The sequence below is a fragment of the Synchiropus splendidus genome, chromosome 11, assembly GCF_027744825.2.
Source record: "Synchiropus splendidus isolate RoL2022-P1 chromosome 11, RoL_Sspl_1.0, whole genome shotgun sequence".
NCBI classification, from domain to species: Eukaryota; Metazoa; Chordata; class Actinopteri; order Syngnathiformes; family Callionymidae; genus Synchiropus; species Synchiropus splendidus.
The window spans coordinates 3,323,468-3,350,746 of record NC_071344.1 but is presented as its reverse complement, the minus strand read 5'-3'; the positions used below and the strand labels follow the sequence as shown (position 1 = coordinate 3,350,746).

Sequence of the window (27,279 nt, the reverse complement as noted above, 5' to 3'; positions counted from 1 at the left end):
TACAGAGTCCAAGATAAATCCACTCCGTACCGAGAGTCCCGCTGACCCTTAAAGTGTACAGCCACTAAAAGCATGCAAACGCAATTTGCCTTGCTATGAGTACACGGAGTTGCATTATGGATTTAAGGCTGTTTTCCAATTTGCAGGATGGTCCAGGCAAATGAATTACATGAATCATACACCTGATGATGTCAACACCCGCCTTGTATTTTAAGAGGAAAGAAAATAACATTATGAAAAAAAGGCCGAGCCATAAATTACACTCCAGCCGATCTGCTGCACCTGTAATTTATGTGCTGCGCAGGTCTGTTACTGTCAGTGAAATAGATGCTCGGAATGAACAATTTGACATTCATTTGTAGCGCCATTAAAATGCATTGTGCTCCTTTTGCGAAAGCATCTTAATTTGCGGCACATTTTTTTGTGTTTGCTATTTTTCATACGGCGAGGTTAAAACAAGGCAAGTGCACCGGGTTGTTGTTGAAGATGTCTCACCTTGATTCCAAAATGCTTATTCAGTTCTGACAGGGTGCCGGGCGCCGCATATTGGAATAAATCAAATTACAGTGGCTCAGGTGAATTAACTGCAGGTAAAAATATAACACTTGTATTGTCGCACAGGTGCTTACTTTAAAGTAGTTTGTCTTTTTAATACCCACTTATCCATCTGCGCTTGTTTATTAGTTTTTAATACAAACAGAACACAGCCTTTATGAGGTGTAACTCTAAATATTTCTCAGTATCACAGCAACCAGGTGCAACTGCCTTACTTTATGAAACAATCTGATACAGTACTAGGGAATGGATCGTGCAGTTTCATGAAACAGTGACCTAATTTTCAGGGCTCAGTAGATGGTGCTCTTGGTTTGACAATGATGTGAGGTAAGAAGTAGTTGAAAAGCCAAGTATTGTACAGACAGTGCCATCTAGTGGCCTCTGAAATCAGGTGTTTCATGAAACCTCATTGTCCCTTTGTAGGACGCTTTTCAGTGTCTTCATTATATAGTGTCCTCATTTTCAAAAGCCACCAGATGCTGCTGCCGGGCTCTAAAATCATTGGCTTTTAACAACTTTATTGAAACCCCACATCATTTTTAACCGCCTTCTGAGGACACTGTTTCACGAAGCCTCACCAGCTCATCATTACTTTGCAGCTTTTAAGCCGTAATGGTTTAGTGAAATGAAAGCCATTCAATAGCAGAGTCAAATCAGAGCACACTACAACAATAGAGGTTTGGATTCATCCCGAGCTCAATAAAAAATCATCACAAGTGTTTTCTTAACGCAGTGTGTGAGCACATGCCTACGTTTGAAGCGTTCAAAAGAAGGTTTGCAGCTTGCTAAGCACCAACACAAAGGTACTTGGAGAATGATTTCCTCAACTTTGCTCAGTCAAATATGAGAAACTGCAACAAGAAAGGTGGAAATGTCACGTCAATAAACCAACACTCGTTCGTCTGAGCTAACGGTGGCGTTGAAAGTAGCGTCGTCGGAATGTTGTGTACCAGTCTGCAGTGAGAAGAATGCAGAAGATTAGCGGCGCTGTCTACCACTGGCCTAGTTACGGCTTGTTGATCTTTTTTTTATGCTTCCAAAGTCCCCTGACCAAAATAGACTTCACACATTCAAGCAAGACAAAGGAGAAATCTTGCTCCACCAAAGGAGCCGGCGCCGAATGTTTTGGAGCAAAACTTCAAAAATAAAAAAAAAACGAAGGGAAACAACTCCCACACAGAGCTCATTATCAACATTTAGCCCAATTAATCTCACTTAACCAAAAGTTCTGTGTTCATTAGCTCTCACATGAGACAGTGCCCTTCAAGGACAAACCTACCATGCTGAGCCGGAGACTGTACAGTGTTCATTCATCTTCCAAATCAAACATCCTGCAAAGCAAATCACGTCTTTTTTTTTGTCTTTGAAGTGACTACGGGGGTATAAAACTACATTTTATATAATATACAGAAGTCATCTGCGTACATGAGACGTACATTCCCTCACAAATTCTTCAAACCCGGCTCTGTGGTTCGAAAGTGATCTCCTCAGATGTCTCCATGAGTAAAAGTTATCCGCTCGGTTATTATGCATCACACCAGACATACGTCCTGATCATTTTGCCACAAAAGCAGACTGGAGTCACGTGACTTATGAAGAGTTGTCTTTTGTTTTTACAACTGATGCTCGTGTAAGAAGGAGGAGTTGCTGCCCCCTGTAGGTGTTTGAGGCCCCGGCGATGAGAAGCTGGCAAGTGGGATGACCTTGACCGTATCCTCCTTTTTACTATTGCAGTGTCTATCGAGGGTGTGGTAGAACTGTGGACGGTTCACCCCCTTGTCCAGATCATCTTTTTTAGGCACCGACCTGCCCAGCGTGTGGCGGCCATCCATCACAGACATGTTGCTCATGTTAGCTTTGGCTCCCCTGACGCAGCTCTGCTGGAAGCCGAAGGAGGGGAGGGTACCGGAGATGGCGGTGCTGGTGGGAGTGGTGGTGGGGCTGTTGCTACCAGGACTCTGGAATTGGGCCAGAGCGGAGGGCATCCAGCAGCTGTCAGAGTGGCCGAGTATAAGACACTCTTGGGTGCAGGTCTCGGAGGCCTCGGCCAGGGCTTTTTGCAGGTTCACTTCAATGGCTGTGGACAGAGAAACAAACACACAAAAAAATCATAAGTCATGAGAAAAGATCATTCATTATAAGTGGAGAACTGTATTTGAACTTGAACTCTTGAGATTAATCTGTTACGTTTCTGAATCAAAACAATTGACACCCTGTCAAGTGCGACCAGACAAGACAAAACAGTTGAAACAGAACTGATTTTTGTGTACATCGTGAAGTGCACATCACAGCAAATGGTGTAAGAGGAAGCTTTCAGTGAAGGTGAAAAACAAAATAAAAACAACAGAGCAACATTAATGAGAGGACAACCAAAACACATTTATGCTCAGCGTTAAAGGATCCAGATCCAGGTGTAAACATATGTCTGTGCTCTGCGTTCATTTTGTCTGTATTTATTTGTTGTTTCCACAATGCTCACCGATGCGGACCAAACAGAGCAGCACCACCGGAAACTGTCATGGCTGTGCTGCTGTTACTAGACGATACGCAGCTCTAAGGAAACACGAAGAAGACATAACAATGGCAGATATTCTGCATCCTGCTGATTTATTTCTTATATTGTGTATTCTTTCTGTTACTTCCTGTTTACTGATTCGTTCGTCTCGTGCCAGTGAGAGAGTTTCAGCATGTTTCCCTTTGTGCTAAAATGCACGTTATCAATACTTCTTCCACAGACGCTATGTTCGTTTTGGAGTTTGTTGTCGTAAGCTTTTGACTTGGAGCTGCTCCCCCGGTGGATATATTGGTGAACTGCAATACCAACGTAAAGAACGCATGGAAGTATGTGATCAGTTTGAAATGGATTTCATACATAAATGGAGCATAAATGGGTCAGAACCAACAGCCATATATTATGTAACAATCCAGACTTTGTCTACTTCTATGACTCACTGTAGTAGTGTGAACTTTGTAAACTTTGTTGTTTGGGAAAACACCAATTGTATTCCACGCAATAGAAGCGGCATCAAACATGCAGCTGTCTGCAGCAGCATTGAATTCCAAGCTACTGATAAACGATTAAGTCTCTCTGCTCTGTGAAGGACTGCAACATGTTGACAATATGACAATGCTACATCGCCACGAGTATTTTCACAATTTCAAATCAAAAGCAATTGAAAATATATGATTAAAAACCCATATGAATACACTGAGTATATAGAACCAGAGGGCCACTGGTGTTGAACGTAAGCCATTCCTTGAAATGACCCAGTGTGAGGCTGAGCTGCTTAATAGGTGCTTTAATCCAACAACAAGCGTGACATGGAAGCTAATGTGCGAGGTTGAAATCGGATGATTTGACAGGTAAAGCTCATAGAAAGGGGAAAAAAATAACAATCCTCTTATCAGCGGTTGACCTACAAAATGTCAGTCTTTGAGCGGAATGAAAGTCACTGATAAATGTTTCATTTCATGTTGTAATGAGAAAAACAGCAGCGGAGCATTTCATTTTCATTGGTATTCCCTGGGCGCTGTCTGTTTACCTACAATATGCAATGAATTCCCCGTAGCCTCATTAGAGTCAGGAAAAAAACACACCTTCCTGTTGTCTCTGGTTGGATTTATTGTATTAAATATTTCATTACATTTTCTACAAAGCCTTGTTTATTTTGATGGCCGTCCATGTGGCGAACCTGGATCCTGTCTTATTGTTCACTGACAAGTAAACCTGCTCACACAGGGGTGAAATGGTTGGCTTTGGTTTCAGGGTTGAGCCTGTATCATGTTGCTATTCTGGGGCTCCTCGTCTTATTGGTTTGTGGGTCTGATGGTTCACCTACTGGTTGTGACCTATGAGATCTGTGATTCTTAACCACAGGGCCGGGGGCCATGGTTGGGCCGCCAGCGCCTCTTTGAGGGCCACTAAAAGTTCTTTGGTCTTACAACTTTGGGCCACGAGGGCTGCGAGACGCTCAGCTTTAATACATGAGCCACATAGTAGTGTGTCACTGAAATGACTTGACAGCTGCAAAGTTCGTGAAAAGAAGAAATGATAAAGAAAGTGTACAGCGCTGTACAGTAAAAACTGTACAGTGTCGAAGCAGTTTTGAAAATGAATTACAACATTTTATGGCAATAATTTTATTTACACTTCATTTATATATCTTTGGCGTTTAAATAAAAAATACTATTTTTATTTTAGGATATTTGGACATGCTTTTATTATATTTATTTTATTAAGAATTGTATAAAGTTTTTCCAATTTTCTCAACAGTTTGCATCAAACGTATTTTTTCTTTTTTTCTTCAGTTAATTTGATGTTTATGACTTTTACCTGGTTCTGCTGCTGGTTGGACTTTTCAATGACAGATAAATATCTTTGCGTCGATCACAAGGTTTCATGTCATTTCACAAGGTTTTGGTTTATTTACGTGTAAGTAGATTAAATAAGATTATTGATCACAAATGAAATCAAGAGGAATGAATCGGTTCTACTTGAATGGGCCCAGGGCCCATTTGTTCTGGGAAAGGTGGGCCCCGAGATCAAACAGGTTCCGAGCCCCTGCATGAGAGAAAGGATGGGGAGTTTGGTCAACTAGGACACACTGTGACTACATGCCCATTGAGCGTGCTCGGTCTGGAGACCTCCTGTTTCCCCCGCTCCCTTTTTAGAATAGAGCTTTCTGCCCTGACCTCTTTGTCAGGAGGGTGTGGATGGATGTGTTATTGAATATACAATATTTTAATACCTTTTGGCATGACCCCTGAAATACATCTTAGGTTTCCATTCACATGTTTTATTTCCATATTTTATCCTTGAAAATGAGTCAATTTGGAACATCTATTTTGCCAGCCTGTACAGTCGATGGCATCATGACAAAACAAAAAACAAAAAGTGACTCGGCAAGGCTAAGCACTCCAGCTATCTCATCTCATTATCCTGGCGCTGACATCACATGTGGAATGAGCCTGGAATGAGACCTCAGCATTGAGCCCCTGCAATAAAGCCTGTCAGGCCCGATAATTAGAATGTAAAACAGTATGCACCAAGGCAACCAGCAGCCCGCAGCCGCGCGTTTCCATGGTCATAGGAAGGAAAGAGGGGTCTTCATTCAAACATCACATTGCTCCTCCAGGCTTAAGCTTCAAGCTGTCCTGCAGAAATTATTTATCATATTTGCATAAGTAAGAATGCATTGAATAATTGAGCGTCTCAGGCCCGTGTTCACAAGCAGGGCTGCTTCTTTCCGGCACTCAGCGGGATTCACTTCTCCTCACATAAACACATCTTCTTACCACTGTGTTTATTGTTTCATGGCATTATACAAAACAAAATTAATATTCAGACAGCGCTGTGTTTTGGGTGCAAAACTATGGCGATGGAGGCCCACCCTGCTCCTGCGCAATAGATGGCGCCGCGGCGACTGTAATTCAAATGATATAAATATATAGAATAAAAAGGAAATGAATCGCCGGGTGTAAATTGTAAAGATATATTTGGAGGGTCCACGTGAACGTCAAATCTGTCCACTCCATCGTGGAGTCTCGGGACACGAGTGTGTAAATCCCCTTGGAGGTAAATGTGTTGCCTTTCAAAGGGTCACTTACTTCATTAAGGCAAGGAAGGGAAGAGTTTCTCTTGCTAGGACAAGCTGTCTGTGCCAAGTCCACCATCCATAACCTCTGATTCTCTTTGACAAGTATGCAGGTGTGTTTAATAGGACGGACGTGCTGCTCATATAACCATGTATCTTATGTGCTTTAAAGGGAATAGTAGACCTGCAGCCCACTGCTAGATGTTGAATCTAAAAAACACTGGTGCTGCTTGGAAAGTCCGTGCCACCGTTTTGGCTTTTTTCGGATTCAATCTTTTGTACCGACGCTTTTTAGATGAAAACAGGGCTCTTTGCTATTCTGTAATGCTTGGGATGGGCGGGATGGAGAGGCAGCGCGCACCATGAGTGATCACACTGACAGCTCTGGCTGCTTACGTCAGCACGAGGTACGCTGCCGCTTGCTTGTGATGCTGAAGCCTTTTGTATTCAGGGGAAACAACTGTAGCCTGCAGAGCTTTTGGGGGAAAAAATCACACATCACTGTTGTCAGGAATCTCACAACAGCGTGAACTTTATTCCCAGTGTTCCTTTTAAGAGGATGTGAGTCGCAGACAGGTGGGGATAATAAAGCAATGTGTATGATGATTTACCCTTTCGCTTATTATTTACCCTGCTTTCAAGTCCTTATTTGAGTTGGAGCTGTTCCCTGCTTTCATATCTTCAATTCATATTAGGTTTATTTGACTCTGATTCAGAGTCAAGCAAACTATGAATTCAGTTTAGTGATACTACAAATTACGGCGCAAGCAAACTTGATGACTGTTTCAGAATCAAACAAAAAGCTCTTTCATTTAATTTTTAGTTTGTCCACCCACCCACGTCACGTGCGCTATTCCTCCAGTCAAAGCTCATCCACGCATAGTTATCAAAAAAGATCATTGGGAAACCAGGCAAAACAAACATATTTGGGTAGGTTTCCCACTGGAATTCACCAGGCCATCAACAACTTTTAACGTCTCCATTTACATTTTCCACGTCTACATATTTTATAGCTGGAGTCCATCCGTCTGGCCGCACCACAAAGGCGTTGAAGAAGTTTATTTTGCCGTCAAGGTGAAATTATAATGATATATATTCACGATGAAGCTTGTAAACAGGCAGCTACTGTCGCGAGGTTATGGAAGTTCACCCTCATTAATTGGCTTTCGAGAGTTTCGATGGCTGTGGGTCTCAACAAGGCTTCCAATACATCATTATGAAAGCCTTTTTTGAGGGCTCTACACTGTTTTACATTGAAGCTGTCATGTTTTGTTTTGATGATGGCCATGAGATCCGCTCATAGAAATGCAAACCGTGACAGGCATAAACAGCCAGGGCGCTTCAGCACAATGGGACCAGATATTTGACATGACAGCTGATGATATTTACTGACAGAGCTAGTTACATCTTGATGAGCCTCGCATTACGGCCTGCACACATATCGCCATTCCACTCATTATTGCAGCATGCACAAACTCATTATCGCTAATTAAAAGGATAATTGGATGCATCTAGGACATTAAACTCCTGCAACAGCCATCAGGAAGGTGGACCAGGCTGCTAACTCATCCTGCGGTGTTGCCGGAATTGGCGCACTCAAAGTTCGCCCCTCCATTCTAGAAGTAACTTGTGGATTTGTCGAACGGGAGGTTCTGCAGTTGCACAAACTTCAGGTTTCACTTTTTGGTGTTTGACATTGATGTGGAGCAGGCTTTTAGCTAGGAGGGCGTCTGGGCGTCTGCAAACCACCACCAGACGACGCTGGCATACGGCGACATCTTGTGGCCAAGCCATGGTCGAGAATCGGGCGTCCGTTTTTTCATGTTTTGCTGACGCCCAGACGCCCTCCTGATGTAGAGGATCAACTCATTTTATCGTGAAGCTACATGAATTCTAATCTTACATCAAAGGACGTAATCTATGGTGTCTCTCTTCTTTAAGAGAAAAAGTCTGTGTTGTACCTCAATAATTTCAACACACGCAAACAGAGATTCAAAAGTCGTAATACCAATTACAAATCCGTCGTGGTCACATGTGATTGAACCAAGTGGAAACATCCCCACAAGTGGAAACACATAACATGGAGGAGGCCGTGATTTCAGTAGTTTTTCATGGAAAAATCCCAAGAGACAAAACTAAATAAATGACGGGCACACATTCACTGCTCGTACAACTAAAGTTCGCACATGCTGCCTGGACTCCTGATGGAACGCACCAAGTGAAGGTGGCAGCAAATCGACGTGAGATTTACTCATCACCATTAAAAGGTAGGATTTTTATTGCCATCAAATCAATTAATGTCAAAACTCCCCCATTGCTTCTTTGTTACTGGGATCACTTCTGGATTCTGTTCAATGCCACTGTTCCATCCTCACTCTCATGGCATCATATGCTGACGTTGGGAAAGTGGACTTTTCCTTCCTATACTGACGACAAGGGCTTTCAGTTGAAGCACATGCCCTGTCTTTTCGCGTCACATATTAAAAATATTAAATTATAAAGAGCGACTGAGATCCACTACAGTTCAATGAAGAGAGCTTCCAAACATCTCCCAATTGAAATGCCTCATGCATCAATATGCAACGTCATTGGATTGAGGATGGATTGATTCAACATGTTGGACCAAACAGATTGTTGTTATGTGTTGCCCGCCTTAAAGAAGAAGGCCAGGTAGCAAAGCAAGGAAACCCAGTACGCTCCACCTCGGGTGGAAAACAGCTGTCCATTCATTGCTTTGCTGCTGAGCAATTTTAACTTCCAAACATAACCGTGTCCAGGTCGGTGTAAAACCAAAGCAAGCCATAGTCATGTCGCTACAAAAGAAGTACAGCAAAAGCAATGTGGAAGAAGAAAAAAAGACTTCGCTGCAGAAAAATACATCCCAGTCTTCTATCAAAAAGTTTAGACTCCGTCAGGTTTTCCAAGAGCAAAAATATTGCCATTATCTTTCCCTTTAGTCAGGGAGATAAAACAGAAGAGAGATAAAAAGGAGAGGAGAGAACATGAATCTTTATCTGGAGAAGGAGAAAAAAGGGACGAGTCTTTCCAAAACAAACACGGGATCGCGGTGGAATTAATTGGCTCCCTAATTATCAGGATTTTCACTCCACTTAGCCTTAAACCCACTCCAAGCTCACAATCTGTAAAAGGAAATGAAGAGTAATTAATAATAATAGCGCTATTACAAACTCTCGCCATGAAGTGAAAAGGAGAGATGCCATTAGTTTTATCACATCTCAGGCCCGTGGTTGCTTTATCTCTGCACAAGGAAGGAAGTAAATAATGAATTCAGATCAGGATCATTGGGAAAAAAAAGAGCCAGAGTCCCGGCCACTTGGGCTGCGGATGCTTTCCACTGCAACTTGCCGCCAAGCACTTGTGACTTTGGCTTCATTAGATGCATTCATATAAGAATAAATGTAGCTCAGTTACAAAGTGGTGTCTCACTGAAATCCTGAAAAGTTTCTCCGCGATAAAAACTGGCTCTCAGACAGATGAAACTATTCCGCTGGCAATAAAACAAACTCAGAGAAAACTTCCATTTTAATCTCAGGATATCCGTCTCCTGATTATTATTATTTTAGGGTGTTTATTTTGGTATTTTTTCCCCCTTGAGAAAAGGTAGTGAATAATTCCAAGCAAGGGCAATATGAGCTTTCACCATGGCTGGTGACAAGGGCGCTGGGATGGAAGTAAATATTCCGTTGAGGCAATAACTCAGCAGCCTCTTCTTCCTAAAGCAAAGATCAGAGATGCGGTGTAGGAGGACGACTGGTATTGAAGAGTAATTCAAGTCTTTATTGGAGATTTCTACTGACCTTGATGTCCTTTTTTTAATGAAAGTGAGTTTTTTTGCTTCGACGTTTATGTTTATTCAGTTGCAAACTATTCACCACAGTGTCCCCAGACACTGACCAACATCTATTTGGACACGGCAGGTAAACATCACTAAGTTTGGGATTCAAATTAACAGAATTATTGTGTTGTTTATCAAATAAATATTTGTCTTTTGATGTCATTTTTGATGTATCTGGAAACTGCAGAGCACATTTCACACTCCAGTTCCCCAGAGAGTGAGTCCTGTATAAAGACACATTTCCCACTTTCATCTCAGAATGAAAACAGATTTAATGAGAACTTATTTCTTAGTTTGCATTTTTGTTCTTCAGACCTCTTCGTAAATCACCTCTAATGATATCAGAATTTGTGTTTTTTATTGGCCAGATAATGAATGCACGTCTAGAACATGAAGTCAAAGGTGATAAAGAAAACAAAACTCGACCATAATTCTCTCAGTGGTGTGAATGTTTACTATTGATTATTGATGAGTCAGAACGGGAATTTAGAAAAACAGACACATTTGTGGAAATAAAACCTGTGTAATTTAGGATGCACATGGATTATACAACTATATAATACAACTACTGTATCATACAACTATTTATGGTGCAACTCAAATTTACCTTGTAAGAACTCAGAGCAGGTGAATGGATACGAGACACTGAAAAAGTTGCTTTGTTTTGGGTCTGTTCTGAGTTTTTTTTTTTTTTTACTTCTGGTCATCCTTTTGGGCTGAGAGCAGGTTAACAGCTGCAGTGGGAAGCACAGGCAACCTTAAATGACAGGCTTTCAGGCACTACATGTATTTAAAGTTACAAAAACACTCCAAAAACAACAAGCAATTCAGTCACCTGTTGTCTTCCTCTTATTTACGCTCTGCCATTCTGTTGCCCCTTGAACACGGCCACTGTTGCATTCAGGCGCAACGTAATTCCTGTGTTCAGTGAAGTGAATTTGCAAGTCCCACTGCTGTTTTTTTTGTTTTCTTTTCTTTTTTATTATACATTTTTACATTTACTTATCTTCAGTAGAGACATCAAAACTTGTGAATGAGGAAAAGAATCAATTACACCTAATTAATTAACGCCTAATTAATATATATATATATATTTGTTGACAAACCTCAGTTTCAGTCAAGTGCTATCAGAAATAAAATGATATTAAGCCACTTATTCTGTCTGATCTTTGCTTCTCCAACAGTCATAATTCCAGTATAAACACAGCAGGCGGCTTCGTTCAGCTTCGCCTTTTAAAAACAAGAGAAAACAGACAAATATTTTGGTGATTTAAGCCCAAATGCTCAACATTTACCAGCACCATTCATATTTTATTACCATTAGCCATTCCACTTCATCTTTATTTGGGTGCTTCATCCCACATCGGGTCCCTCTCATCTTCTTTTTCCCAACTACCATATAGTAAGAACACGCTTGGATTCGTTTTTGGAAATGAAAAAAAAATGGCTGGTTCACTTGTGCTGTTTCAAACTAAAGTGTCAGGTGTAGTGAATAGGCTCTTTAATTCAATGAAGCTATGCAGATAGCGGAGCGGGGTTTCCCATATATACTCAAGACTAATTGCTTCTGATGCCTTTACAAAGACGCCGGTGACAACAGCGAGTCTCAAAGTCACATACGTATTTATCAGCGCAGGTGGGACCTATACAGTTGCTCGCCTGTGATCCATCTCCCCTTGTCTTCTCTGTAGCCCCTCTGCTTTCCTTAGTCTTTGACCCATTGTAACTCCAAGTAATTGCCAGCAGAAAACAACATCTAATGATTACTTTATCTTTGGAGTCTGAGCGAGAGTGAAAAGTCAGAGACAGGTACTTTCAACAAAAGGAGGTGGCCTTTTTGTTCCTGGCACACAATTTCAGACAACAAAGAATATTATTGACTTGGCCGAGATTAGAACAACAAAACAAATAACAAAGCACAGGGAGAGGACAAAGTGCAGCGGGTGAGAGAGAGAGAGAGGGCTCTCTTGAACAAGCTGGTGGCAAGGATCAGCCTCCCGCTTTTTTGTTGTCATTGATTAAAACAGTGTTGTAAGTTCAAGAACTGTCATTGCCTTGGTTAATACAACACAAGAGCCTCATGGATTCATCTCCATACAGGGAACTTTGTCTATACAAGACTCCATGTCTCGGCGAATATAACAAGAGAACGTTTTTTCCTGACAAGTCAGAGGCGTCGTGGACCACCTTGCTGGTACCGTGTCCTCCCAGAAAGACTTTAAATTCTGGCGTTATTCAGCTGTTTGGCTGCCACTCCTTTTTCATGTAAATGCCTGAAAGAGTAGTGTGTTTCACATTGTATTGAACGTCATGAATATATCAATTCCTGCTTTTTTTGTGACGTCGCTTGATTACATCTTTGCCACGATGCCTGAACTAGCATTATCCCCACCCCACCCAGCCACCCACCCACCTTTCGAACAAGATGTCGGTGTCTCCATCAACACAATCAGGGCCGGCCAAATACGCAGCATGGGCCAGATAGATGAGAGGTGCAAACACCAGAACAATCTGCAATCAGCGCTCATCACCACAATGACACACAGAGGAGGAGGAGGAGGAGGAGGCACGGGGAGCCGCGGGGAGCAGACACACAAGACATGTGCACGCCGGAGCACCAGCAGAAAAGTCGCTTTAAGAAACAGATTTGTCTTACTTTGAAAGCAAAAATACTTTTTTTTTTTTTTTTAATCTGTGACCCGCCGATAAACAGAAGCTGTGCAGTAACTGACCAAGAAGCAATACATAAATGCATATTTATACCGTTTTCAAAATACCCTTCAGAATTCACTCTGCATGGATAGTATCTAAACATTTCCATATTGTGCAGATAAGCCTAAGCCTCGGGGGGGGGGGGGACAAAATAAAGACATTCCTCTGGATTTAAAAGTTAAAAAAGGCCACTACGAACATGTGTTTTAAGTTGAAGGTCTCACGCGCGTGCATGTTTGGAGCATGGCTTCTGCTATAATGGCGTGAAGCTCGGAGAGGTTTGATAGGTTTTCTCTGCAAGTCCTGTATTGCAGCCATGTGTTTTATTCACGGCTTGTTTAAGTCTTTTTATAAAGGTTTTTCATTCCAAAACGCTCTCCAATGAAACAGTATTTGTGAAGAAAAAAAATCCTTTGCACATTTCCTTCGCACTTTTTCAAGTGATGGGAAATTTCAAACTGGCTGAAAGAGTTGACCAGTCACATGCCGCTGCAGTGAGGGATGTGACTTGAAGCTTGTGGAACGTAAAAGTGTCCTCATTTTCTGAGCTCAGTAGGTGGTGCACTTGGTTCAAACTTGACATGAGGTTTTATTGACATAGTTGATCAAAGCGAAATATTATGCAACAGTGCCATCTAGGGATCTCAGAAAATTAGGACACTGTTTCATGAAACCTCATCAAACCATCTCAAGCTGAGGGTCAACAGTTTTCCATTCTTTCCTTGTGCACCTTTGACTATTCGATTAAAAAAAGAAAAGAAAAAAGATGTACCAATAGTAATTTTGGCAAGGAGGTGAAAAGGAGTGCCATGCCATGGCATACATAACCGCAACCCTTTGTTTTATTTTTATTTTTTACGTGATGCTCTGCCCATGACGTCAGGATATGCTACAGAGGGAGGAACCTGTGCTTCAATTGAAAACCTAATGCATCAACATGCAGCGCTGACAGCTGCCTTCAGAGTCAGTATAGGACGCAAAAGTCCACTTTCCAAATGTATTATGCCACGGGAGTGAGCATGTGTTGATTCAATAGGTTCGGCCCGCACCAAATGGAAGGAGACCACGAGACAGACCCAGGACATGCTGGAGATGGCTGATTCGGGGACACTATATATATATACAGATGCCCCATGATCCGACCTCAGCTATGCCGAAGGAAATGAAAACCTTGAAGAATAAAAATCTGTGTGAGACAGAATGTAAAAAAAAAATAATAATGCAGTGAGATGTGTGCAAGGCGAGGATTGTCCCCGCAGGAATACTGTCTAAACAATCCTGATTTCAAGGAAATGACTCCAAACCAAAAATGTAAATGTCACTCCAACGCTTCCTTTTAAAGTCAAATTAGGGCACGATTAGAGGCATTTGCATGTCCTCAAAGAATTCCGCTTGTTTCGTGTGGCGGCGGTGGGTATTTTATTTTCGCATTGCAAACTAGCCGATAAAGATTAAGCCCATGTTAATACAGCGAAGAGGAGAGGATTGAGAGGAACGGCAGCGGGGCCGACGCCGCGCTACATCCTGTGTCATGTACAGGCAAATTCATTGCAATGACCTGCTGCCCCCAATTATTATGGAAAACAAGACTGAATCGAATTAGCATTGAAGTCTGCTGCTGGATAAGGCTGCCTGTCTGTATAGCCAACGGTCTCGGCAGGAAGAGCACAGAGGGTAATAAACAAGGTGCCACTGCATATGCTATATATCTTGGAGTCATTGATGATTAGCTCTGTTTTCCTCCAGCTATATATTATTGTTATTGCCTTCATGGCAGGGCAGATAGGCAGTGGATGTTGAGGCATAGTGAAGCCCATCTTTCAGCAAACTAGCAGTCTGAAAACCACTTAGCATCAACAGTTTTTTCAGCGACTGATCCATGAGGGAATAACCCATCGTAAAAAAAAAACCTGTTGGAGAGCTTGTTCTCAAGTTAATGGTTCTACGTTCTTGTTTGCGACGTGCACATCTGCAGAACTCCGAATGTGTCTCAGTTGTACAAAAATTCTCTTTTTCACTTCCATCCTCTGTCCACGATGAAGCGTTTCTAAACCAAATTAAAGATGGCCTCTGTCCAAGCCCCGTCTCAGTAGCTCTAAGAAAACTTGCATTTGCAACATCACTGCGAGACGTGTATCATCCTGGAGGTTTTAACATCGGCCACACTCCGTCGACTGATCCTCCGTGTGCTTGTACGTTTCCAACTTTTTTTTATTCTTAAGTGCCACAGACCCTCCTCCGGGGACAACTATTAATTTTTCACTAAAACCTCCCCTGAATAATGAATTCTGTCCTATTTATACGCCGTGATAAGTCCGCTGAATGTCTAAAAAGGGGTTATCATGAAGGGTAGGGCTTTCAGGGAAAGACCTGTTTCTGCTTAACATGTTTAATTCATCCGCATCGCCATGTTCTTGAAAGGAGATGAAAAGTCATTTAATGTATCACTGCCAAGCATGAAAGCAGGGCATTTAATAAATCACAGCTTTACTTTGACTGTTTTGATGTTGACTGTCACCATCCGCCACCCCGGCGCTGAACCCGCCGAGATGCATGGACATCTGAAAATGTGCTCTTCATGGCTGTTCTTCCTCCACATCTCCTCATTTTTGTCCCAAAAAAGGAGGGCAGCTTCCATTGCTTAACCAGAAGCAGAACAGTGATGTTATCACTAACCCCTTGCCTTCAGTGTTCCTTTGAAAATCTCACCAGCATGATGTCGATCCTTCCAATATTTCCATGACGCGTCCACCGACACCCTTATATGCAGACAAGTGCAGTGGCTCTACCTTCATCTCTGGCTGTTGACTTAGCTCTGTGTTCTATCTCTACAGGAAATGGCAGCCAAGGGAACCCCATGTCATCTGCCTGAGGTCTTTCTTCTCTACTCTAGGAACATTGGTTGGACTAATGACAGCAAAAAAAAGAGACCTTGAGGCCCACCCTTTTTTGTCACAAAGACACTTCCCCTTTTTATACCTTAATACGATGGTTCTTGAAATGAAGCACCACATACCCCGAGGGGTGCTTGAAGGCATGAATAAAAATATGCATACTTGAACAAATTCAATACATAACTGACCATTATATAGACTCGTGAGGTGTAGATGGGGTTTCATGTCAGTGTTGAAGGGTTGATGAAGTTTCATGAAACAGTGTCCTGATTGTCAGAGGCCACCAGATGGCACTGTCTGCTGTAAACTGTTTGGACTTGAACACGTCATTCAATGAAACCTTGCACCATTTCAAAAGCACTGGCGCCATATAATGGCCTCTTTTTTCGTTCAACCAATTGTCCCTCTCTCTGTTGCCACTCCTGCTGTAACAGTGGAGTCAAACTCTGCTGTTGCACTTTAATGGCAAGTCCTGTGTGTGTATGCGCGCATATGTTACTTTGGCTTGGTGTTTATATTAACATTTCCATGTACAAGTTCTTTTTTTCATACAAGGAATCCTTCCCATTTTTAAGTATTTTTTAAAAATAATTTAATAATAGTGGCTAAATGCAAGAGACGAATGCAAAATTCTGAGGGCACTTCTGTGCGAAGGATGGAAAAAGAGCCTGCTGTACGAAGAACATGGCGGAAATTGGGCATGCAGTAATGGCACTATGCTCCAGAGAAATTCAGCAACCCATTGACCTGGATGTCTTTCATGCTGTTTTGCCCCGAGTGAAAACCATCAGATATTAACACTCCGTGTCTTTGATTTTGTTTGCCTGTCAAGGCCGGAGGACACTTGCAGATATTGTTTCTCCCGAGGCTCCACCCATATCATGTCACTTGCTCCGTCCTCCCTCATCACGGCGAAGGCGGAAAAAGGGCACAAAGGGTTTGTCATGTTTGCTCTGGCGGGGATCTGGTCTGGGCTTTAATGTTGACATATCTCAACAGGGCGCACGTGGGGAGAGGAGAGGCTGGCTACTGAGAGGCCTAAAGCCCTCATTACGTGTCCTGGTGTTCTTAGAAATGTGAGGGCTTATTGCAGTGCATCCTGTCAGATACAAATGATGACATCACTCTCGCCTGCTTCACCCTGCTGCTTATTACCAACTGTATTCATGTGTGCGTGTGTGTGTCTGGGCACCTGCGTGTGAGAGAATATGTGATGGAGAAAGACAGAAAAAAAGACAGTAGCTCAGTATGTAATTCAGTGTGTGAAGGAACCAATATCAATCTCTATGATAATTTCCGATTCACTCCCGGCACACTGATACAATTCATTTCCTCTTTTATTAACTGATGCGGAATGTAGGGTTTTTGGGAAAAGTGACTTTCAAGGCTGAGGCCAAACATCAGAGGTGGTTTTGAGTGCGGGAGCTGCGTCTCTGACAACATGTCTGGCCCATTACAGCCCATCCCCAAATGGAAGTCAAGCTCAAATGGATGCGTCTGCTTCCATCCGTTTCATTGAAACGCACCTTGCAGCGTCATTAGCTTTTAGCACTTAACTTTTCTTTTTTATTTTGTCTGTGTCGTATCTTTAGAAGAAAAAAAAACCCATCTCAACTGAGCAAAAGACGGAAACTTTATCTGTCAGTTTTGAGTGTCTCTGACACGACACGTCCAAGTCAATCATCTTGACTTTCAATTCCCCACAAGCTGATGGCTTCCTGCTTGTCAAAATATTCTCCGTGAAAATCTGACTCTGTCCTTTTTGAGCGCGGAGATTGCTAATTATTCCAAACTACCAGAGGAAGATGGCGCATTTCAATGACACGGTGCCTCCGCCACTGACCTTGGGCTCGCTGCTCTCCGCGGTCTGAACACTTCCTCCAGCCCTCACGAGCGCCGTTCAAAAACATATTCAAACCTAATTTGCTTCTGAACAGAGGTGCGCTCCCTTCCAGTACTCAGAGAGCCATCTTGTCGGAGTAATAGAAAAGTTTCCAGTCGGCCGTCGCTGGCCAGATAATGTAGGAGGGCTCCTATTGAATTACAATTTCATCCAAGCGTTTTAAACAAGCTGCGTTGAATTGTTTCATGCAGAATTATAGATGTGAAGCGCATTGAAAACAAAAGCGTAATTCACTCGACATTCTTTACCGGCAAGTGAAATTGTGGCTCCGCGGTTGTGGGCACGAAAAAAGAGTCTGGATATTGACAGTGCAATCAAAGAGTCTCCCCTGCCAGACTCAATGAGGTGCCAATCAACCCGCCGTCTCTGTCTCACGTCGCTGCCGCGGCTGCTGCCTTTCATTTTAGCGTCAGAGGGGATTTTGCCACGGTGCATCATCAGTCAATGGCTTATTGCTGATGGTTAATGCTGATTAATGACGTTCATCCGCTCCTCTACAATATCTTTCAACTCCAATAAATGTTGACTGTGGAGGCCGAGAATAGGCGCCGGAGAACCGGAGAACCCAGAAAATGGATGTAAGACGAAGCAAAATGTATCACATTGCTATGCTTATTCGTCTTTCTTATGGTTCTCTGCCCTGTTTTTATTGCGCCAAAAATCTCTTCTTCTCCAATTGTTCTCTAGTTTTCAGTCTGTCATTTTCTTATTTTAAACGGAATAATTTCATGACTGTGATGATGACAATCCCATGTGGTTATATGTAAATAAAAAAAGTGAATTCCCTTCACCCACAGTTCCATTTCTTGACATCCTGGTACTTAAATGGAATTTAAATACATAATAAATTTCCTGCCTCAATCTTCTCTCCCAGGCTCTTGACTGGAATATTAGAATGCTCCTCAATATGGAAATATTTGACTGTGATGGAAACCGCAGAGGTTGATGGGGCACTTGGTAAACAAGACACGTCAGGAAGTCGGAGAGTAACACACCTAATAAATTGGCTACAAGTGTCGCAGATTGATGGGAAATACAATTAAACCCTCAACCTTGCGTTTCCCTTTCTTCCTGGCTCTTATCCTTTCTAACACCTTTCCTCGTCTGCTGAGGATCATCTCAGTGCATCAGCAGCATTCATATTTCACAATGACTATTGAATATTTAACAAGTGCTTGTAAGCAACGGGAGGAATACGCATGCCGCACATGCACATGAGATGAAGTTCTATGTTTACCCCATAAAAAAAAAAAGAAATAGGTTTGCAATTATTGGGAATTTAAATCGAAGCCTTTCTGGACTACTACCTGCTTTGGTTACGAGGATCTGCTGCACTTTTTTTGATGGTTCCGTCCGATATATTTGACATTGTTTTAGTTGACCGTATGGATGATGCTGCCTCATCAAAATCGCTCGAATTTCGCCCCAAAACACTTCCACTTTGGAGTCATTTGTAGCGTCAGAAACAGGTCAGTGATCAAGTCCAAGTCCCAGTGCTGCTGTTTGGTTTGTCGCTGCGCTTTCATGATCTGCTTCCGCTGTTATTTACAGTGGCGCTCAGGCGGCGCAGACGGGCGGCTCATCATTCATCTCTCTGACAAGGAGAATAAACTAATCTACTAATTTTCAAGAACGTGAACCCCAGTAATTTGCAATCATAAATCATGATGTTAATATAATTCGACAGGCACGCTCACCTTAAGACAACATTGAGATGTGGAGCACAACAGGAAGGAGGACGTGTGCCAGAGGAACTCCGAGTTAATCAATTAGATTGGTCCGTTTGCTTCATTTCTATTCAAAGATTGTTAGGGGAATTTGAATAAACATATAAATCAGTTGCAGCTTGCTAATCGCAGGGGGGGTGACATTGAAGATAGTTTCCCAGACACACTTTTGAGTAGGCAAAACTGCATTGCCAAGAAGATAAAATTCATAAATACATCTGACGCCGGCACTTCCTGCTGCTCCTGCTTCTCCTGCTCCAGCACACTTCACATAGCCACCGACAAAGAATTGCAAAGTCTTTTGGCAGGAGAAGAAAGGATATTAATTTTTCAACCTCCAAACTGTAAAGTGAAAATACCTGTGAAGTGGATAATTCTGTCAGGGGAAAGACATGTTTTTGCTCCTTGGTTGTGTCAACACAACTTCTTTTGAGGCGCGCAGCGACGCCTGTATGGGCCTGATAAGTCTCATATTCTCAGGAAAGAGTCATTTGCAAAATGCAGATGAATGTACACGCTCTCCACGTTGTTAATGAAATAATTCCGCCTTTGATGTTTTCCCACAGTTTTTAATTGGACGGAGAAATAAATAAATACAAATAAAAAGGACGCTGTCTTTCCTCAACGCGGGACGGGGGAAATCGTGGTTGGTGCATCAATTATTTAGGCTGAAAGTAAGGGCAAACAAAGCGCACCGCCTGCGAGGCTTCTGTGATATTCCTGATCCAAGAGGTAGAACTCTGCGGGGTCGTCCAAGGTCCTGAGACTGCACCGAGATTAGAGGCGGGAACATGTGTAAGCATCTGCTTTTACCCTGTTTTTCACTGATCCACAGGACAAAATTGCACATATATATATATATAAAATATATAGATACATATAGCGAAATATTCTTTTTTCAGTAATTCAGCACTGGTTGCCAATGACCAGATGGATTGCTGCCACTATTTTTGTGTCACTATAGCAACAACCTTCCTTTTTTGTGAGGGAAACACAGGTAGGAGCAATTCATTTTCACAATGGCTACAAAGGCGGCGGCACAGGGCTCGCTCATCAATACTCACTGGCCCGTCTAAACCGCAAGGAATATATTTATATCTATCTTCCAATAACACTCCAGAATTTTTTCACAGCCGACATGTGCTTTGTCAACAGCAAGTGTTGGTTCAGACACAGGTCAGTCCACACACTTGGGGTCCAATGGAGAAGAGCCGAGCACTGTGTCTTGTTGGAGCGTGATTGATGAAGTGATGTCATCTTTTGTGCTAGAAACTGTGAGTCTTTTGCTGAGATACAATCCTTAGGACTGAAGGAAACTGTGTTTAGTACGAGCAGCAGGAGTAAATACGACGAAGAGACTTTGTCGGTCACGCAGACAGGCAGACGCAAAAATGTCTCGCGGAATTCTGTAGTTGCATAGGAGAAGACAAATGTATTTTGTCAACGGAAAATGCCAATGACTAAAATCTAATGAAATCACATGACACCAATGAACTTTTGAATACCTTTTTGAGTGTTTCTTGACAAAAATGGCTAACGTTCAATGCAGATGTGAGTTGCCGTTCTAAGACTTGGACCGTCATCAGATCACCTCGACCAACACGCTTTACATGACTTAGTTCCACGCTTCACTTTGTCATTCCCTAACCTAAAGGTATGGCATGTGTTTCACCTCTGTTTCATTGTTGATCATTGTGTACTCCGTTTAATTCACTAGAGTGAAGATGGGACGCGCCAGTCTGCAGCGTCGCTCACACACACAGACCACGTTATTGCTGGCATAAGCTGGGTCGGTAAAATAAATGGCACACACATTTCTATCTGCACTGCTTGATATTTCGAGGAGGACGACAGTAAAATGTATGAATTAAAAAATACGTGCACTAGAGACATACGCCGGACGTGAACCAGCAACCTTGTGACACACAGGGATGTGTTTTAAGCACTATACTGACCAGCTGTTCAGGCGTTCAGCATGTTTGTAGGATGTGGCTCCTTTCAACAACACAGTAAAATCTCTCACATGCCACTGTTGGCACTTGCTAGCCAACGTTTTTAAAGGTGCTGCCTCTGCTGTTCGTAGTTATGTGACGTCAGTCACTCCGTCTTTAACCAAATGATGATATCATTCCCATTGATTTGAATTTGGCGGCTAACTAATGAGGCAAACAAAGCAAGAGAACAATCCTGCCCACCTAATCGGATGATCAATAAAGATTTGTTTTCTGGTCGCATCAAGTCTCCGTCCAATCCGGACTTTGTCAACAGCCGGCTTAGAAGGTCAGATAATAAACAAGAGCATGATTGTTTCTGCACGCACACACAACCAAGTGGATGGCTTTGTTCACCCCACCAGGCAGCAGAGCAGCATCGCTGCTGAGAGAAGCCTCATTTGTTCTGAAGTCAATGAAAAGCTGGGCCACAAACAGAGAGGGCAGTGTTACATAATCACCTTTCCCGTGATCAATCCGCCGGCAGGTTATGCCTGAAGAGTAGAGTCTGCGCAGCCGCCGCCGAGGAGAGCCATTCCTCCGAGTTTGGACAAATTGATAAGCGCACGCGGCCCCAGAGGTGTTAATGGCCGGCTGATTATCTGAATGGTTAGTGTGTTTTTACTCCAACCTCTAATTACTTTCAAGGCCAGTCTTTGAAAAAGCAATTATGAGCCCGGCCAACTGTATGTCTCACTTTACTGGTTCAGTGCTGCTCATATTCACTTGTTTGGACTCAGATAAAATGCCAGCAGTGGAAAAGAAAAAATAAAAAAATCTGCAATTCAATTCAAATCTTATCTGTTTTTTGTTTTTTTCAATGTGAAAATAATAGTTGCTCCAAAACGGACATGGCACATGATAGCGGCTCTTTCATTCAACCGAGAGATGTGGATTTAGTTTGACAAATTAAAGTGGTGATATAGTTACATGGTGCATCCGTAGTAGAGGTCCATCTTTTGTTGGGGTTGCAGTGGTCAGCAGCAACAGTGAGGGAAGAAAGAGTTTGGCTGAATTTCCAACTAAAAGGTTGAAAGTCCATTTTGTGGCTTGTTGAAACAGATGCAGGGTGTTTTGAGGGCCCAAGATCAAAACCAAGAGACCAAGATCGAGACCACACTGAATACGCAATGAAAGCATTGTAGTTCTTGAGTTATATCTAAAAATATTTTTTTTCTTTCTAAATGACTGATAGCCTTATACTTTTGTATTCATTTTGGTCTCAGTCTCAGCGAGCGCCATCTTGACCAGGGCCCGGGCCCTCAAACTCTTGGTCTCTGTATGATCTGGTCTCCGTCTCGACTCGGGTTTGGTGTTGTCGAGTACTGCGCGACAGGTCCCCTTATGAAGCAATAATGAAACACTCATCTATAGGACAATACTACAAAAGTCAAGACACGAACACTGACTTTGTCCACCTCTTCTTTTCCCTGTATAAATATACGTATTTTATTATTTCATTTAATCATGTATTTAGTGATTTATTTGATTTTACCAATGACTGAATCCCTAAAATAAATAAATCAACAACACATTCACAACACAACTTCTATTACACTTATGCTTACAAGAAAATCAATATGCTCCCTGTCTTGATCTGATCATGTGTTCTCTCACCCTTTTTGTCGGCGTAATAATAAAAGTACAGTATTTTAGGTACACAAGGTATCACAAAAGCAGCAGCGGAAATGATTCCCTAAACAGCTCCTCGCAGTGTCGGCTACAGGCCGTCTGTCCCTCATTCACCGCACCTCCCAACACATGGGAAAAGACGCTCGTAGTATTGCTCTCCAGACTTCTGAAATGGCATTATTTAGTCCTCATCATGTCCTTTTGGTGGTGCTGTGCTGTTCTCTCAGAAGAGTCGAGTGCTGATAGAAAGCATTACTCGAATGAAACCAAACGTTTGTCAGCGTCGCACCAACAGTGAGGTCCAACAATTGAGTGAGGGCTCATGTGACATGACAAAGGGAATGGTAGTTTTCGTGATGCCGCTGCTTAAGTGATGTGTCCTGGCTCAGTCTCACCGCAGATGTCCAGAAGAAAGTTGACAGCACGGCCCCACAGTCTGGACCACGATTTAATGACTTGTGACAGCTTCAATGAGCCACGATATGAACAGGCATCCTGAAGCTATTACATAAGTAGAAACAGCTGTTGTGTCGGCTTTTGATTTTATACAGTACCGGCTTCTTCGAGAGGCCGCCCCTGGTACGAAAATGCTCGTGCTACCCCGTTCTCTGACAGCAGGAGGTGATTCAACTGAACTCGGTGGTGGATACGTGTCTCATTCTCTATTCTTCCTGGCAGTTTTCAAACACCAGGGCATCAATTGAAACATGTAAATGCTTCTAAGTAGGTGATATTGATGGCTTCGGAGGTTTCTGCCAAGGCCTGTTGTGTCATTATACTACACTCAATTGTATTTGGCAGAGACTCTGCAGCACAGACTTGTTGGTTGTAATCAGCACGGGCATGAATGGATCAAGATTAAACTCACTTTGAGAATATGGGGACAATAGTCGCTGTCTGCTTGATTCGAGGAACGTTGCAGCGCTTCGCCACAATAGGATTGAAATGCTCTGTTGTGATGAAAGCATCATTTCCAAACCTCGTGGATGTTCAGAAATATTTTTGTTCCCGACGGACCAGAGCTTTCATGTGTTTACAGTACACGTGTAAGTGCTCCTCAGCCAAATACCTCCTAAAAACGTATTTGAAAATAGCTGTTTCTGTCCTATGTATGCAGGATGGAGTCACACTTCAAGTCGACACAGAAGTGGCTCTAACTTTTCTGACTTGCTAAAAATATTGGTCTCGTATTCTGCTGTACACGATCCAACGCCATCCCATTTTTGTATTTATTCTTAAGCTTCTCTGAGCACTTGGGAACAGCAGGGTGTTCAAAACTTCTCAAAAATTAGTGACGTCAAGCATTGTTGTAGTTTCTGCAACACATTCTCACTGTCTGCACTTTAAATAGCTATTATTTGAAAGTGGACCATGGCAATAAATTAAATTAAATTCTGAAATAAAAATTCTAAATTCTAGCACATTACGCTTTCAATTGAGGCACATGATGCGCCTGCCGTGACGCCGTGGGCAGCGGAGTTTGGGGTCAGGCTTAGCCATGAGGTACCACTCCTTTTTCTCTGAAGTCATAATTGTGTCACTTTGTGGATATATTGCACCTTTAATGTGCATGTGCTTTAGTCACAGTGGCTCCCTGGCACTGTCACTAAGTGACAGAGCAACATAAAGACTGGAGAAATGATGAGCGCTTCCCTCTGGAATATCTGCGTAACTCCATTGAAACACCTACGTGTCAACGCAGAAATCTGACCTCAGAGTCACGAGAGGATGCAAAAGTTCACTTGAAAATAGTCACTGTTTGACACCAAAGAAGTGAGAATATGTTGATTTCAGAGACTGTGTCTTGGTATTAAGGGTCAGTTCAACCAAGACATCATTAGAAAGAAAGAAATAGTGTGTTCCCCTTCTGTGCAACATGTAGCATTCATGTATGACCATTAATTACATGGTAATGATGACATAACCAGCAGAGCAAACGCTGAAAACAAGCACAGGTGAGAGCACTGATGTGGAGGGAGATGTGAGGGATTGGTCAAGAACTTGCTTCTTCAGTTCTCCACTGATACTGACGCTGAAGCACATTTTTACGTTGACTCCTCTGGGTACTGCGACTGAGAAATACCACTGTACTATTTAGCATTCAAAATCAATCATATAAGATCTTTTTTTTTGCTGTATATTTAAGGTAGTTCAAGGACTGAATCAGACTATTGACAGATTCAAGTTTTTCTTTAATGAAGGCTGAAAGCGAAGGATGAAAATGCAACCCTGCTAGATAAATGTCACTGTCACTCTGGCTCTGGACTACTGCTTCTTTTTCATAGGATTTATTGATCAATAGTACTTTTTAAGTCAATCTTTCTCAACAAATTCAGCGTGGGCTTTCAGTATTTCACTAAAGCAAACTTCCCATAATGTTCACTGACATCTGATATGATCTTAAAAGAGCCAGAAATGAGCAGAATAGAAGCTCATGCTAGAGTACAGCAGACCATATTTATGAACATGTTTCATTGAGGAATGTCATGTGAATCATAAAGCACAGCTGCCAGTGTTGACTGCAATCGCTTGCATTGAAGTGTGAGAGGTCTTGGATGGCGTGCATGTGCTGCTTCTGCTTAGGATTCAGCAGATGGAAGCATAGGATGGAGGTTTGCAGCCATCCCATTCCCCTCTAGTCTGTAATTCATTGTCCACAATGTGCTTTGGACCCTACAGGCCGACCATCTGTTAGCATTCACTCCTTCCAAAGGTGAGACATTTCAAGCCTCCACCAGGTGGACGGAAATACTCTGCAGAATTCAGCATCACAGAGCAGTAGCATGAGAAAGTATTTCCAATTTAAAACCTTAATTTAAGCGACTTGATCAGGTTCATATTCCTGCGAGGCAGATTCTTAACACCTCCTGTTAACATTTCTTTCAATACAGATTAGTCTTGCATGGCTTTCAAGAGAAATACATATTTCTCCTGTGCTTTAACACATTTGTGAAAGTAAATGTTTGTCCGGTGGAAAGGAAAATGTCTGTTATCGACGGTGAATGTGAAGGTTACTGAGGCACGAATGTCGGGCTCACGGGAGTCTTTGTTGATGGGTACGAGTCGACGCATGGCAACAATCTATTGAGCGTTACGCTTTTGAACTGCGGGATTACAAAGTTCAAAAATCAGTTTGTGAAGGTTGAACATTTTCCATCGCAGATGATAATGGAGAGTTAGAAAACTGCAGAGACAAATGAGCCAGGCGCCAACAAGTGAAATTTGGGTGTGACTTTCAAGCGATTGCACATGAGAGGCGTGAACAAACCTAGAGTGCCAAGTCACTATAGCTTGGCCGGAGTTGACTTAAATGAATGTGTTCGCAATGCCAGGGTGTGAAGTTCTAAATATATACACCCTTAAAGAAAAGCTGTCAAAATCCTGTATCGCCTTCAGTGAGGCTCAAAAGGTGTCACATGTCAACATTGTGAACCCATGAATAATATATATATATATATATATATATATATATATATATATATATATATATATATATATATATATATATATATATATATATATATATACAGGTTAAAAAAGCTTTAAGGTGTTTCCATTATTTTGTCCAACCTCTATATGTGTGTGTATATATATATATATATATATATATATATATATATATATATATATATATATATATATATATATATGCATATATTCCAGAGAGATGAAAATTGTTTTTCACAGGGAAAAGTTTCCAGTGTGTATATATATTGCACATATTCGACTTTAATTTGATCGTTCTGGTGTCATATATTGAAATGAGATTAATCATCATTTATTAGTTCTATGTATCTTTTTAATAAAATTGATGTTAATAAGCCCCACCAAAGTAAACAATTCCTTATTTAATTTTTTATTTAACAGAAAAAGAAAATAAATTTGGGCGCTACAGTGACTGGAATCGTTTTCCTATTGTCACCGGTTTCATTTTCTGTGACGCTTCTCGCAAAGCTAACAGCTCGTATCCATGTCCTCTTCTTCTATTGAGCTCTTATCGTGCCGCCCCTCAATACATCAATCGATTTAGCCAGAAAGATTTAAGCCTGAGCTTGGAGACAGAAGTGGTGTCTCAAGATCAGACAGCGGGAGGCAAAGGTTGCGGGGTCACCTGTCTTCACACCCCTGCCCTTGATGTATCCCACTCTGGCTCTCGGGGGAGCAGAGATTTCTATATTGCTGATGAGTTAAACCTGCCTGAGCCACAGAAATCCAGCGGATTTCTATTGGCTTTGTCCGCTGCTGTCTGGGACGGGCAATTGTACTCGTCAGCGTCTTCAGTCAATATAAACACCGGCGCAGCGGGCGGCAGCTGAGGAAGCCAATGCTGATTACTTACAAAGTTTGTCCGATGAGCCGAAGTTCATCGCGGAAAAAGTGGAGATCGTTCATCATGAGATGGATTATTTGAGGAA

The 27,279-nt window shown here is 42.2% G+C and overlaps 1 protein-coding gene across 2 annotated transcripts in view; it reads right to left on the bottom strand.

The window, feature by feature from the left end:
- Positions 1–1,687: 1,687 nt before the first annotated feature.
- pcdh11 (protocadherin 11) overlaps positions 1,688–27,279 on the bottom strand; it is a 136,059-nt gene continuing 110,467 nt past the window's right edge. For both annotated transcript variants that reach the window (XM_053879420.1, XM_053879421.1), the window contains one exon: positions 1,688–2,632. In XM_053879420.1, the coding sequence (XP_053735395.1) occupies positions 2,169–2,632 (464 nt within the window). In that variant the 3' untranslated portion in view covers positions 1,688–2,168. The remainder of the gene's footprint in view (positions 2,633–27,279) is intronic.